The sequence below is a fragment of the Cupressus sempervirens genome, chromosome 8 (genome assembly GCF_028749045.1).
Source record: "Cupressus sempervirens isolate cs-2001-9-10 chromosome 8, ASM2874904v1, whole genome shotgun sequence".
Taxonomy (NCBI): Eukaryota; Viridiplantae; Streptophyta; class Pinopsida; order Cupressales; family Cupressaceae; genus Cupressus; species Cupressus sempervirens.
Genome location: NC_143125.1, coordinates 136,139,391 through 136,155,919, shown reverse-complemented (window position 1 = coordinate 136,155,919; position 16,529 = coordinate 136,139,391). Strand labels below are relative to the sequence as shown.

At 35.1% G+C, this 16,529-nt stretch overlaps 1 protein-coding gene across 3 annotated transcripts in view; it reads left to right on the top strand.

The window, feature by feature from the left end:
* The window catches only part of LOC149541926 (methionine-tRNA ligase, putative / methionyl-tRNA synthetase, putative / MetRS), a 49,678-nt gene that overhangs the window by 11,828 nt on the left and 21,321 nt on the right, over window positions 1–16,529 (top strand). For all 3 annotated transcript variants that reach the window (XM_089796982.1, XM_089796984.1, XM_089796985.1), the window contains exons 8-15: window positions 61–151; window positions 391–497; window positions 635–749; window positions 835–953; window positions 1,106–1,171; window positions 1,272–1,400; window positions 1,592–1,732; window positions 1,873–1,993. In XM_089796982.1, coding sequence (XP_089653108.1) covers window positions 61–151; window positions 391–497; window positions 635–749; window positions 835–953; window positions 1,106–1,171; window positions 1,272–1,400; window positions 1,592–1,732; window positions 1,873–1,993 — 889 coding nt within the window. The remainder of the gene's footprint in view (window positions 1–60; window positions 152–390; window positions 498–634; window positions 750–834; window positions 954–1,105; window positions 1,172–1,271; window positions 1,401–1,591; window positions 1,733–1,872; window positions 1,994–16,529) is intronic.

Here is a 16,529-nt window from a genome sequence, read left to right as displayed (position 1 = left end):
CTATGCAGGTTCTGTCAATCTCTTCTTGGAATCTTTAACTTACGTATCTCTATTGCACAGGTTCTATTTCCTGCAACACTCCTTGGAACAGGAGAAAAGTGGACTTTAATGAAGACAATTAGTGTTACAGAATACTTAAATTATGAAGCAGGTTGGTTGCATATTAAAATCTCTTTATATGAATTTTAATGTGCGATGTTGTTCTCTGTCACATTTTGAACAGTTTCAGCTTTAAAGGCCTTTGCAATTTATAAGCTCATTCTTTCCAGCTAAAATTGAATGCAGCTTTACCATGTTATTTGATGTGTCTTCAGATACGCTTTGAGTATTGTAATCTAATGCCAATCATCATTTATATCCAATGTTTTAATTGTGGATTTATTTTCATAGGAAAATTTTCTAAAACCAAGGGGATTGGTGTGTTTGGTAATGATGCCAAGAGCACCAATATCCCTGTTGAGACTTGGCGATATTATTTACTGACAAATAGGCCTGAGGTAAGATTTGGAGCGATCATTATTCTTAAATGTGCAGCTCTTCACAGCAACTGCTGTTCTATTTGAACTAATAATATTCTCCATATAGGATATTGAATCTCTTGAAGATTTCTTACTATTAATATTTTGAACTTCAGGTGTCAGACACACTTTTTACATGGGCAGATCTGCAAGCAAAACAAAATAACGAATTGCTAAAAAACTTGGGTAACTTCATTCATCGTTCCCTGAGTTTTATTGCAAAACCTTTGGGTGAGTATGCATTTTATATACAAGTTTTATTATGCTTCATTATGAGTAAAACACAGATTTGTGATGTATATCCTGTTGCATGCAGGTCAAGGTTATGGATCCATTGTTCCAGATGCTCTAAATGCTGAGACGCATAAGCTAACTGCTGATCTGGGCGAAAGAGTTGGAAAATTAGTTGAACAATATGTTGACGCTATGGAGAAAGTAATAAGATTCATTTCTTTTAATCAATTGATGCATGCTTGCTTATTTTATTTTAATAAAAAGCAAAATTTCCTTGTAAAATTGTGGCAAACTCAAGAATCTTTTCATATATGCTAAATCTAGTTTTTTGTTTTGTTTCCTCCTGCGTTTAGGTTAAGCTTAAACAGGGCTTGAGAACAGCAATGAGCATATCCACCGAAGGCAATGGGTACTTGCAAGTAATCATCTACTCCATTATTGTTTTGTTTCTAAATCCCTTTTTTGTTTATTATCATGCAATTAAAATTAAAAGATATATGCTTTTGTTGCAAAACACAGGATAGTCAATTCTGGAAACTGTACAACGAAGACCCAGAGGCATGTGCCATTGTGTTGAAGACTTCAGCTGGCCTTGTACATCTGCTGGCAACCTTATTGGAGCCTTTTATGCCTTCTTTTTCATACAAGGTAAGAACAAGTCATTAACGATCTAAGCAATTTGTCACAGACCTGTAAGCCATCATCGTGCATGTCTGATGCTGCTTCCAAAATGAGTGCTTCTCAGTAAACCTTTAAAAAAAAAAATTCCATAAGCTTCTACCATTGTTGAGTGGAATGGGAGGATTATATATTGAAAATTTGAATGACTTGGATTATAGGTTCTAGAACAGCTCAATCTGCCGCGTGAAACATTATCACTCTCTGATGAAAAAGGAGATACCGAAAAGACGAAAAGGCCTTGGGACATTATTCCCTCTGGTCACACTATTGGAAATCCAGAACCACTGTTTTCAGAAATGGTATTTCCACATTATCTTTGAATTCTAGCATTGCAATCTGTGCTAATTCCTTTATTTCCAATAAAAAAGTTATCAATATACCACACTTCTTATAAGCTTAATAATTTTTGAGCTGTGACTTTTATTGAGTTGTGGTCTAGAAAGATGAAGAGGTCGAATACTACAGGAAAAAGTTTGCTGGCAGTCAGGCTGATAGGATTGAGCAAGCTAGTGCTGAAGCAGCAAAAGTTGCTGAGAAAATCAAAAGTACCAAAATTTCAGGTGAATCTTTCAACATTCTTTGATGACATCATCAACAGTTTATTAAATTATTTGGCGGCTGGTAATTGCATTCCAAAGTTAAATTTGATTGAAGATTTTGACCATTGTTAATGGAAGTCTCAGAATCTTGTCCTCTTTCATTTCTTATATTGTGTGGCAAATGTGTATTAGAGGGATGTGTATTGAAGTAATGTGATAAGAACAATTGTTCTTGACGAGGCTAGATGTATTCACTGCATTTCCTGTCATCTGAATATATGGCAGTTACCTCCTAACCAATTTTCTTAGAAATAATTTAACAGCGTAGCATGAATTGTGACTGAATTTTTTATCCTAAATGATACTCTGATTGCATATGTGCAGGCTTTTTTTCACAGAGAGATTTTAGTAGCCTCCTGCAATTTTTTATAGTTCTCTGAGAAAGCTGCTTGATATTCTTTATGCAGATACTGTTGATTGGTGGTTTATTACCACACCAGCACAGAGTAAAGTGCCAATTACGCTTTATCCTCTCTTGAACAAAGGCACCGTGTATGCTACGATTGTAGAAAATACTATAGAGGCAACTCCAAGGTTCAAACTGCAAACTTGTGACTTAGTGTGGATGAGCTCATTTGGATTTGAACCATGCTGTTTATGCAAGGGGCCTTATGAAAATTCACTTATCACTTTGTTGACAAATGATATAGCGATTTGAGTGCATTAACTCTTCCTAACGTTTATCTTGGTTGCTGATTGGTGAAACGAATCCGATTTGGGCATGTGAATCGGATCCGTGGATTCTGGCTTTTTTCCCAATTATGATTCGTTGAGGATTTGTGTGCATGTCCGTGTGTGTGTGTACTAAAAAATAAGAGAAATATACATAATTCTAAAACTAAATCATTTCATATTATGAATCTATGATTCTAGTATGCATCTACGATTCTAGTATACTTGATAATTGATCTATTTTCACGATTATAAAGAAAATAAACACATCCATAATGAATTACTAAATTACAAAATGAAATTATGAAAATTCAAAATACACTTGGCGCCACCATTTTTTACTTTTTTTTTTTGTCTTGCCTTGCCGCGGATCTGTGCTGGATCCTTGGGCTGCGGCTTGGATCCATGAGGATTTGGACAGGATTCTCGATTCTGTCTGTGGATCTATCAGTATCCGTAGGCCACGGATCTTGTCGAAACAATACGCAGGATTGAGGATCCTGCTTGGACCCTTACGGATCCAAGCCTAGATCTGGATTCAGATCTGACCTATATGTCACGAATCCGGCAACCAAGACTTTGATTTGAAGTAAAGTGCAAATGGAATGAGGGTTTAGAAATCTAGACTACCACTATTTCCAATCTTATGTGTTCAAGATAATGCTGAAGTTATGGTGAGACCAAAATAGTCCTAGCTTCATCAAGTCAACTATGCTGAGGATGTAATCTTCAATGGATGCCAGTATGATGTTCAAATGAAAGATGTAGGAAACTCCACAATGCTTCAAAAGTTCACAAGTATTAACCATGCAAAAAACAATGAATAAGGAGCAATATTGGTAGTATATTAGCAACAATTCCTTCAACAATCTCCCTTTACAAATGAGAGAAGCAAGGCATATATAAGAAGCTCAATTATAATGAATGACCAATATCTCTTTAAGATCAACAACCCATATTTATCCAATAATGTCCTAATTAGGGTTGTTATGACTACCACTAATAAGCATCAAATGATGTCCAATCAAAATAAAGTATCTATCTAGGAACTGATAAGAAAGTTCATGCGATATGGGCTTACAACAAATCTTCGTCTACAAGCTTTTCCCCCTTGTCTTTTCCTTAAGTAGCAAACTCCATGAACCTAGATTTGATATTGCAGAGCTCTTCCATAGGTACACTTGGCATATTTTGGACCTTCCATTTCCCAACCTCTAAGTCAGTTTGTCTTCTCCCATTTAATTGCATTATCTCTACAATTAGGCAAGAAAGTTTTGAATGATGCAAGACCTTTCAATTGTTTTCTCTTGATGGAATTGGTGACTTTGGAATAAATGATCTTCATCTTTTTCCTTTGTATTTCCACATTCATGTTTCCTCTTACCCCCCATCATTTTGCAGAGTTCCTTTACTGCCTCAAAGATTTCATCTTTGATTGCTTGGATTCCTTCCTTTAACCACTATCTATCACACTTCACTTTCTCAAGTGTGTCCCATTTTAAGCTATTGCCCAATACCATCCATGAAAGTCAAATCACCTCAATTACTTCTACCCTTGTCCAACATAGGCTTGGGGACAATTTTCAATGTCTGTTTCTTTTTTGATGAATTGGAATTGATCACATGTCTAGGATTGAGCCCAAATTCTATTTTGAATGGAAACAACAATCATGTTAACTTTCCATGAACTTAATGAAATTATGTTTTGTTAATTTTATGGTAGTGCTCATACTGGCACCATGAGATCTGTTGCCTTCCCAACCATAGATGATAAGCTTTTAGCATCATCCCTTAGGATGAAATGCTGAAGTTCATCAACAACATGGCTAAGGATGACAAGCCAATTAGCTATTAGGTTTACTAGGTTGTTCCTAGAAGGGATCCAACCTAGCTACACATCAACACTCCCTCTTAGCTAGGGAGGATTTCTTCAATACTTGAGTTACATAGTGACACCATCATGGCTACTCCCATGAAAATGCAACTGAACATAACCACCATGACTACTTCGAAAGGGTGGATCTATCATGTATACTTTCACGAATGGAAACACACGTGCTCATCACAAAAATGTGATGACATTCGCCATGGCTACTCCTAGAGGATGAACAAACAAAAATGCCACATCATGGAATATCTTCCATGACATCGATCATGCCTACTCGCCGAGGGTGGATCCACCATACCTATTTGCAGAAGATGGATGCTTCATACCTACTTGCAGAAGGTGGAAAGTGGGCTTTCACCTCAAACTTCTCCCATAGAAGAATGCATTAACGAGGGCTTTTTTCTCAAGCTTATTCCAAAGAATGCAATATCGAGAGCTTGCATCTCAAACTTCTTAAACAAAGAACTTTATTTCAATGGATTGCACCTCGAGCTTCTCCTTCATGGAGAAGAACTTATTAACAACACATAAAAGATTATCTGAAAGTTGACTCCTCTCAACATGGGCAACATTCTCATAGCTTTGATTAACCCAATACTAGGAAATTGGCTCCAATGTTTGTCCAACAATGAGCTTTTGCAGAGACACTGCTACACAAGCTTGCTGATCCTTTGCTAAGGACTTGGCATTCTACATCTGCCACTCAAGCTCCCTTTGAATCTGATTTCTGCAGCTGAATAGTCTTCCCTTAAATATCATTTCTTTGCCTTCAAAGAAACTAATCACAATGGAAATCTCTATAGGTTCTTTCACTTTAATGAAGTTATGTTCCACCAATTCAGTCCTATGGGTGCAAGCAACATCCCCATGTTCATTTCTATTGCCTGCATGACTTTGCATGTAATCTCTCATCACCCCATTGCTTCTCGATTCGTCCCGGAAGCATTTTTAGATAGATTAGCAAGAGATCATAGAATCAAACTATCCATGAAAAAAAATATATACATAAATTCTAAGCACATACACCATTCCTAGTGTTATAACTTGAATTAATATTAACTACATAAAATTTATGATCAATATTCAATCATAAAATACTTATCCCTTTGTTGCCTAAATTTTTGCACAATCCACCAAAGATCTTTGACCATCACAAAATTATAGGGCAGCGAGAATGAGAAATTCGAACACTAACACATCCTCCAAGGCTCTTCAACAACACATTATTATAGGAATCCCCCATTTCTTGCATCTTTAAATTCCAATTTTCTTTTTCTGATTGAGGACCTTTACTTAGACCAAATCTAATACCATGTTAATTTTTTGGTAGTGCACGTTAACTGTTGGCAAAACATTAGATTGTTGCCTTCACAACCTAAAATGATAAGCTCTTAGCATCCCCTAGAGCACACTACATATTTTGTACGTTGCAGGGTTCAGTACTCTTAACGCAAGAATAACCTTGCATTTATATGAATCAATGCCTCTTAATAGACCAACATCCAGCCTTGTAGTTTTGCTGCCGATAATAGCATCATACCTACTAATTACGAGTTACATTCATATAGGTTTTGCCCAATATAATAAGTCTTTCCCATTTACATAATTGCAAGTTTTTGAATCGCCTCTGCATAAGATTAGCATTGAATTGTACTCTTCTTCTTTAATTCAACTTCTGGAAGTAAAACTCATTTGTGTACAGTAATTAAATGAAACATAACTAGTTTCTTGCACTTAAGGAATCAACCTGTAGACTTATTATTTCATTGCGAACTCTTGTCCAACTGACTCCATAACATGATATTATCAATTGCGTATTCTAGTTACTTAATCTCAGAATCAATAATCATACTTAAGCACACAATATTTAGAAAAGGCACGACTTGGACTGCTAGTAGGTGTGATCAATTTCGATTGTTGGAAATACCTATACGACTCCTTGGCTGCAATGTATTGACCTCAGGTGATATGGAAGCAACTGCAAAGAGAATCAATGGCACTATGAATGAAAGATAACAACTAATCCCCATGTTACACTAATTAAAGATAACAACTAAACATTAATCAAAGCAACGATGAAAGTTTCAAAGGAATATTGTGATTGTCTTGTTAGCAGTGACGACACTAAACAAAGAATGCCATCGAGAGTATGAAGTTGACTTCAACATATCATGAAAACAATATGGATTGTGCGCTAGGAAGTCTAGTATGATGAGATACGATTCTAAATGTCATCACAAAGGAAGCATTGGGGATCTTCAAGCTTCAAAAATTACGTTTCACATTATCGGGAGAAGTGTGGATTTATCATCGTTGTGAAACAAGAAATGACAGTGATGATCATATAACATTTGTTATGTATAACGACACTGATGGAATGATTAAAAACAACAAACACTAGCATAGAAGGAACAATAGATGAAATATTCAAAGGAAGACGTTCAGGAGTAGGGCGATGGCAAGACGATCAAACACAAAGAGAGATGATTCCATTGCAGAAGTGAACCTATGCACATAATACCTAGATGATAAGAAAGCATACGTGGTAATACTGATAAGATAATGGGAAGCGCCGTTGCCAACCATTAGTGATAAGAAAAATAATAACAATGCAAACATTTATAAAATTTATGAGATAATTACACCATAGGCGTTCCCAATATGAAGTGAAGGACTTGATTTAGAAAATTGATGGTAAAAAATATAAAAGGCTAGACGACCATCAAAGAAATCTCAGCCATTCAACTGACTGTTGTGTAATGAGAAATGGGGAAATCTAGTCCACATCTTGGGCCCGCCTGAGATTAGACCTACAATAGAACCCAACACACCCATCTCAAATTTTTAAATGATATGTTATCATCTCCATTGTCTACGTTGTTAAAATGAGACAAAAGGCACAAGAAGATTGTAACAGTGGGCAATCCTGGAGAGAGAGTGACTACCATTAAAACTATTCGAAACTTTGATCTAAATCACTTTTTTATTGATATCAGCATATTCAAAAGTCTTAAAGTTATTTGCCTTATTTGAATTGAATGAGCTGAGGTAGACGATCAACACCTCAAAGTGATGTAAAAAGTTTGGACAAGAATTGAAGCCTTTGTGGCTGTTTGATTTTGCTTTTGTATTCACTAGCACAGTGCTTTATATCTAGAAGTAGATGAAAAAAACAATGGTTCTTGACACAGGCAGTGAGCTTTCATGGCTCAACTACCAAATCGGTTAATTTCTTGATTCCATTTCTTCTTCTGATGCTCAACTCCTTTGCAAATCCTCTATTGGTGGGAAAACATGAAGGATTTTCCCATACAAATGACCTGTGATTCCTAATGGCTGTGACTTCACATACATAAACCCTGATAGGGTTGAGGGTGAGGAAGAAATGGAAGCGGAGGGAGAGGAAGATGAGTGGAGGGTTGGAAAGATGAAGATGCAAGGATGAATGAGGAGGACAATGGAGATTAAAATTTGTCAATGATCTTTGAGACTGATGGGATCAATGCCAAAGTTGAAGGGTTAGGAAATTTTTCTTTTGTCTTATTTAAATTGTCAGCTTTGGCTTGAGAACAAATGTCCAATAAGATCCATAAATTTGGATAGAGAGTCGAGGTTGTCTCAAGGTGGACTTCCTCTTGGACTCTTGGACTCATTGCCTATCTAGTAAAAAAATGTGTCCAGCATTGTGGATCCACAGATAGTGGGAGACTGACACAAAGGATGAGTATATATATCAATTAATTAGAAAACTGAAAAATTGAATCAATATAATTATATTTAATAAATGTAATGTATCAAATTTACACCATTATTTCTCTATCATCATATCTCTCTCATTCATTCATTTCTTGATTCTCCTCATCTGTATTTCTACATTTATCAAATGCCCATGCCCACACCTTATTTTTCCCTTCTTATCTTTATTAGTATCTTTATATATTTGTATCTCTATATCTCTCTTCCCACTCTCACTATCTCTTTCCCTCTTTACATGTCTTTATCACCTCCCTCTCTGCCGCCCTACATCTTTCCCAACTTATATAAATCTCCATGCCTCTCGTTTCGATGTTGATTCCTTGCCTCTCAATCTCTTGCTATCACTCTTTCTTTCTAAACCTCTCTAGTCTCACACCTTTGTATTCCTATCTCCCTCTCTATCTATATATATCTATCTCCATTTATCTCACACCCACACACACTATAATTATTTACCCCTCTTCTATATTTGTATTTATTTCTTTACCTATCTTTCCAAATGTGAAGGGATAGAAATATAAAGGTAGATATACAAATCAAGTATAGAGAGATGGGGAAGTAATGAGAGGAACATATGAATGAATGGGGAGAGGGATGTGCATTTAGAGATAGAGCGATGAAAATAGAGGGGGGGTGTGTAGAGAGTAAGAAAGAGAAGATAGAGAGATAAAGAGGAGTACAAGACGGGACATATATTACAAGATTTGGGAAGATAGAGATGAAAAGATCAAAAGATTGGAAGGAAGAGAGATAAATAGAAACATATAGATAGTGAGATGGATTAAAATATAAATAAAAAGATAATGAGATATATAGCAAGAGGAGGAGGGAGGTAGAAATATAGATATGTATGTATATATACAAATAGATATGGAGATTGGGAGAGATAAAGAGTGAGAGACAAAATTGGGGAAGATGGAGGGAGGGAGGGAGAAAGAAATAGAGATGAAGTTTTATGTGAAGACACAGATAAATATATGTGACCATCTAAATATGGGGGATATATTAGTTAAAAAAAAAAAAAAAGAAAAAAAAAAGAAAAAAAGTAAAAAAAAAATATATATATATATATATATATATATATATATATTTTGGGAGAAAAATAAAGATGTAGACATTTAAATGTATATTGAAGGGGGTGATGGATGGATAGAGAGGGATATTTGTTTAGATATACGGAGGGGGGAGAGGAAGATACAGATAGAGGTCAATATAGAGGCAGCAGATTGGAGAAAAGATGATAGATAGACAGACAGATAGAGATGTAAAGATAGAAATAGCTCTAGGGAGTTAGATAGGGCGAAGTAAAGAGGGAGAGATAGAGAGGATACGATAGAAAGAGATATAAATGGTGAGATGGATTAGTAAACAAATAAGGAGATTTAGAGAGGATGAGAGGGAGAGACCAACAAAGGGAGAAATACTTAGCTGATCTTTTATACATCTATGGCATACCACTACCCAATGCACACTAAGGTGCGATTGCTATTAATAATCAATATGCTATTATCATTAACTGATAATGACAAAAGGTGCGATCAAGGCTGCTCAATGATAAAAGAGTATGATGTTCATAAGAGACGTCTATTCACCCTGGGACAATGTTTATTTGTAATTAAAAGAAATAAAAAGACGTATTTTTTGCAAAAAGTAAAGTCAGCAAAGTCAAGTTTAATAAGAAGATAAAAAAGGGAACTATATAAATCCAGATATTTTAATCTGATGTATATATTGTGCGAGATAAGTGTGAAGAGTGAAAAGAGAAAAAAGATATGGTAGAAGATTAGCTGGCTTCAGATTAAAGATTACAAGTGTATCCATCATCAAGTTGAATAAGCAACTATATAAAGGTGGAAATTCAGGTTTATATTCAAAAGTGAAGTTGGTTCTTTTCTTCAAGTTCGGTGCCTTCAGTTAGTGGGATTTGGAGCTTCCAGTGAGTTGGTGCTCATAAACTATTGGGTTGGAGCCTCTAATAGGTTGGTGCCTACAAGACATTGTAAAAGAACTATTTAGTATAAAAAGCATTTTTATGCCATGGTTTTCTCCCGCATTGCGTTTCCACGTAAATTTTGTGTTATTGCATTAATGTGCATAATTGTTTATTTCAACATTTGAAGCTATTGTGTGGATAAAAGCTTCAAATGACAAAAGTTATTATTATAATGACCCACCCTCAGTATAATTGTGTGCTCTTCAATTGGTATCAAAGCGAGTGCGTTCTATAAAGCCTAGCCACTTGAAGGTAGATCTAAAGAGTACAAATGGCCAAGAGTTTTCAAAACAAGACACCAAATTTTGATGAGACAAATTATACATTTTTCGAGTATAAAGATGGAAGCCTATTTAAATGCAATTGAATATGATGTTTGGCATTTAGTTGGTAGATGGTTATACACCTCCAACAACACCACAATAGATACAATTGGGAAGATGAAAAGTTAAAATAATGCCAAAGCAAAACACAGTGTTTTATGCAATTTTGCCGACTCAGAGTTCACAAAAGTTATGCATTGTATACAATGCTAAGGAGATATGGAACAAATTGAAAAATATTTATGAAGGAGCCTAAATGTGAAGAAAGCGGAACTCCAAACTCATTGAAGGGGTATCGAAAGCCTTAAAATGAAGGATGATGAAGAAATAGCCTCTTTTCTTTCTGTTATAGATGAAGTGTTTAATTCAATGAAAGCACTTGGTGAAGAAGTGGAAGAGCAGCTTGTAGTGGAATTTTTTAAGATTGTTACCTATGAGATTTGATTGTAAGATATCTGCAATTAATGAAAGAAAAGACCTAGACACACTAACAAAAGATGAATTACATGGGAGTCTTAGTGCTTATGAAATCAGAATGGAGGCAACAGGTCTAAAAAGGAAATATCACTCAAGGTGTCTAAAAAGGATAAAAGCAAAAAGTAAATCTAAAGTGAAAGCTGGAGTAGTGAATTAGATGAAGCAAATGCCTGCTTCATGAGAAAGCTGAAAAAGGGTAATGGAAAGTACAAAGGGAAATTCCCTTTCAAGTTTTTTCAATTGTGGAAAAGTAGGACACTATGCATCCAAATGCCCCTTCAACAATGGTGACTCCAAAGAAGATGAAAAGAAAGCTTTCACAAATAAAAAATGGAAAAAGAATAACAAATCTGATAGAAAGAAACCATTTCAATATAAAAGTTAAAAGAGATTTTCTTCCAAAAGGGACAGCAGCTCATTAGATGAATATCGTGGAATTCTCGAGTAATGAGGAGGATGAAATTCTATTAATGGCTCAAGCAGATATAAGTGACAATCATGCGGAAGAAGGTGAATCATGTGATGAGGAAGAGAATGTTGATCTAGAACTTCATTATGCATATAAGCAAAATGAAAAATTAGAAGGAGAGTAGCCAAGTATAAAGCAGAAGCTATAGAGAATCTAGAAGCATTCAAAAAATCAGACAAAACAATTGAAGATCTAAAGATCCAATTAAAAGAAACCAAACAAGCTGTGAATAAAACTGACTTCCAAAGATGAAAAGCATGCCAAACTAGACCTAGAAATTAGAAAAATTAGAAAAAGGAGTTGGAGGAAAACATCATCAAGCTGAACGATAGTTTCACGGTTGAAAAGAGCCCAGAAATCCTAACTGATATCATTGATGGTCAAAAGCCCTCTTGCAGCAAATCTGGTGTTGGCTTTAGAAGAAACTCAAATAGTAAGAAAACATTCAAAGGTTTCATAAAAGAGGGAAGCAACATAGTTGAAAATAAACTATTAAAAGAGGGGGCCAAGCTTAAAGGAGATAAGGGCTGTAAGAAGAATAAAGCGAATGATGTTCATAAACCCTGTCATAATTTTTGTGGCTACTGCTACTCTTGCAAGTGTTTTGGTCACAAAGGACTAGAATGTAGAATACCAAAACAAAAATATGAATCAATGGAAAGGCCATATCATAGACAACATTTCTCTTACACTTTCAATGGATATTGTTACTCTTGCAACAAGTTTGGACATAAAGCACTAAACTGCAGAAGCAAAGAGAAGAACACTTCATATTTCGGAATTCAAAATCCTTTTGGTCCAATGGTTGATTTTGATATTCTATGTTCCAATTGTAACAATTTTGGACATGCTGCCCACCATTGTTTAACAATTTTTCTTACGAATCTAGCAAATAAAGAAGATCATCCTTAAAAAGAAGGTTTAGAAAAAGAAAGAAAAACCGCTGTTTGTTTAAATGTCTGAGAAAAAACTTATTGAGTGTAAGTCAACTTTGTGATCAAGTGCACGATGTAACATTTCGTCCTAAAGGTTGTGAAATTAAGGAAGATGGACAAGTAATAGCTAACACTTGTAGAACAGCAAATAACCTGTATATTTTACAAGAGATGAATAATGAAAAATGTTTCTTTGCACAAGAAGATGAAAATTGGCAATGGCACAAAAGATTGGGACTCAAAAACTTTGACAACCTTGTTAAGATCAGTCGTAAGGGATCTGTAAGAGATATACCAAAGTTATTAAAGCCTGCAAATATCACTTGCAAACATTGCCATCTAGGGAAGCCAAGTTGTATTCTACATAAAAGCCACTAGAACTTGTACATTCAGACCTAGGTGGACCAACTAGGACAAAAAGCTTACAAGGAGAAAAATACGTGCTATTTGTTGATGACTACTCCAGGATGACTTGGGTAGCTTTCCTCAAAGAGAAATCAGAAGCTCCTGACAAATTCAAAGCTTTCATGGAACTGTGAATAGAATGGCTTAAAAGACAACCTTAAGCACCTAGAACTCCTCAACAAAATAGAGTTGTAGAAAGGAAAAATAGAACTGTTCAAGAAATGGCAAGGGCAATGCTATATAAATCAAAGATAGCTGATTCTTTTTGGAAGGAGGCAGTACATACAACAGTTTATATTTTGAACTGTGCACAAATAAGAGTAAACCATGATAAGACACTTACAAACCGTGGAAAGGAAGACCAACAATAGTCAAGTATAATAGTCATTGGAAGCACTTGCTATATAAGAAGGGATGATGATGACTTTGGTAAATATGAAGCTAGAGCTGATGAAGGGATCTTTCTTGGATATTTCTCTAAGAGTAAAGCATATAGATGTTACAGCAAAAGACTTCACAAGATTGTTGAAAGCACAAATGTAAGATTTGATGAAGTGAAACAATTTGAAAGAGTAAAAGAGAATGCTGAAATACCAAGTATTTGTTAAGAAGAAGAAATTCCAAAAGATGGAGAAGAGGAAGAACTAGAACAAGAAAGCTCTAAAACCCCTTCAAAAACAAAAACTCCCATGAATAAACCAGCAAAGACTCCATCAAAATTTGTCCAAAGAAATCATCTTGATGACTTGTAATTGGCAACCCAAAAAAGGAAGTTCAAACAAGGAGACTTGCTAACACCACAAAGCATGCATACTTTTGTCTTTCTATCAAAAAATAGAACAAACAACTTCAAAGAAGCAAGTGAAGGCAAGCACTGGATAAAGGCAATGGAGGAAGAATTAGACCAAATTGGAAGAATAATACTTGGGAAATTGTTCCAAGATCAAAAAATAAAAATTTCATTGGAACCAAATGGGTGTTTGGAAATAAGATTAATGAAAATGGAAAAGTCACAAGGAACAAAGAAAGTCTTGGATGCAAAGGCTATTCTCAAGTAGAAGGAGTGGGCTTTGAAGAGACATTTGCCCCAGTTGCGAGATTGGAACAAATCTGGATGTTCTTAGCACTTGCAAGCCACAAAGGGTTCAAGGTTTACCAAATGAATGTAAAATCGGCCTTTCTAAATGGAGGCTTAGAAGAAGCGTATGTTGAATTACCTGAAGGATTTACATTTTGAGAAAAGGAAGATCAAGTGTGTAGATTGAGAAAATTGCTTTATGGGCTAAATCAAGCTCCAAGAGCTTGGTACTCAAGGTTGGATAAGTATTTTAAGACCAAGGTTTCAAAAGAGGAATGATAGATAGTAATCTATACATTAAATTAGAAAATCACAAAGTTCTGGTTGTAGTAGTATATGTGGATGACAATATATTTAGAGGAGCTAGTGATATTGTGTAAAGAATTTTCCATAAATATGCAATAAGAGTTTGAGATGTCCATGCTTGGTGAATTATCTTTTTTCCTTGTTGCAAATTGAGCAATCAAGTAAGAGAATATTCATTTCTCAAGGCAAATATATCAAAGCAATGTTGAAGAAACCTGGAATGAAAAATTGTAATCTAGTCAACACTTCCATTATTACAAAATGCAAGCTTAGCAAAAAGGACGATCCTCTAATGTAAATCAAGCTCAATATAGATCTATGATTGGAAGTTTGTTGTATCTAACAACCAAAAGACCAGATATCTTACAAGGAGTTGTTGTGGTAGCCCAATTTCAAGCAATGCTTAAACAAACACATGTTCTAGTAGTTTAAGAGAATATTCAAGTACCTAAAAGGTACTAGGTTGTTGGTTTATGGTACCCAAGAGGAAAGAACTTTACTTTCACAACTTATACAAATGCAGATTTGAGAGGCAATATTGATGATAGGAGAAGTACAAGTGGAAGAGCATTCTTCCTTGGTAGCAGTCTAGTATCATGGCTAAGCAAGAAGCAAGGATGAACAACTCTATCTACTACAGAATCTGAGTATGTTGCAGCAGTAGCAAGTTGTACACAAGTTCTTTGGATGAAGCAAACTCTAGGAGATATCAAGATAGAATTTGAGCATCCTATTCCCATAGCTTGTGACAATACAAGTACAATCAACTTATTAGAGAATACGATCATGCCTTCCAAAACAAAGCATATATCAATCAAATACCACTTCCTAAGAGCTCGAGTACTTGAGAAACAAGTCAAGTTGGGATACATTAGTACAAAGGAGCAAAAAGCAAATATCTTCACAAGACCCCTTCCAAAATGAGTGCCTAAGGGATAAATTGGGAGCAGTATCACTCCCATCCATTCACTAAAAAAATTATTAGAAGCATGAGCTTAGTGTGTGCTAGACTTTAGCCCTGGAGACCCTTTCCTTTGATGACAAAGGGGGAGAGATTGAAGAAGGGGTAGCAACCAAGGGGGAGCCTCTCATGATCAAGAACATATATCTGAGAGGTTGTCATCAATGACAAAGGGGGAGATTGAGGAGAAATTGTCATTAATGTCAAATATATTAGAAGATGTATTAGAATGATGAGAGAGTACACAAATGAAAGACAATGAAGTTATGCACAACAATATTATGACAACAACAAATGTCCAGATATATCATGGTGTGACTAGATGTGGAAGATGAGTATGAAACATATTTTGTTAACAAGTGGGCAAAAATGTAATCCAAATATATCATACTATTAAAAATAACAACTAAGCTACTTGATAAAATAATGGGACCAGCCATCGACGATAACAAAAACATTATCAATCCAAACATTGATAAAATTTATTAGATAATATGATTATAGTCAATATGATATTATCATAAATTTATAAAGACAAAAGGTGCGATTAAGGCTTCTTAATAAAAATAAATTAATGAAAGAAGAGTATGATGTTCATAAGAGACGTCTCTTCGCCAAGAGACAATGTTTGTTTGGAATGAAAAATATATAAAAAGATGTATTATTTGCATAAGGTAAGTCAGTAGAGTGAAGTGTAATAAGGAGATAAAAAAGGGAATATTTGTATTCAATTCTTTTCATCTGATGTATATATTTATATCAAAAGTGTGAGATACGTGTGAAGAGTCGGACACAAGACCTCTTATTATATATTGAATTTCAATTTTTTGTTAAAGGCCGTAAAAATTAAAAATGAAATTCAAAACATCTTACTTAGAACATTCCTATGAGCGCCGTCTCTTTGTTGTCTATGTAAGATTGCATATCTAACCTTTAAAATCCGATCTATATTTCTCAATTTGTAAGCAAAATTAAGATTTTATTTAAAACATCTGATCACAAATCTAATCAAATTTGACTTTCCCAAAACACTCCCAAACCCATCTCCAAATACTTACCTTGGTGGCTGCTATAAAAATATTGTCCCCTGCAAATTAGCCCTATTACGCTGATGATTAGAGGCTTCTTCACGACTTCTTCAAGCCTCTAATTTTGATTTTTGTTCCTAGACCTGAATTCACCCCTTCTTGATGATCTCGTCCCCCAAATTGCTAAATAATCAGATCTCTTGTAG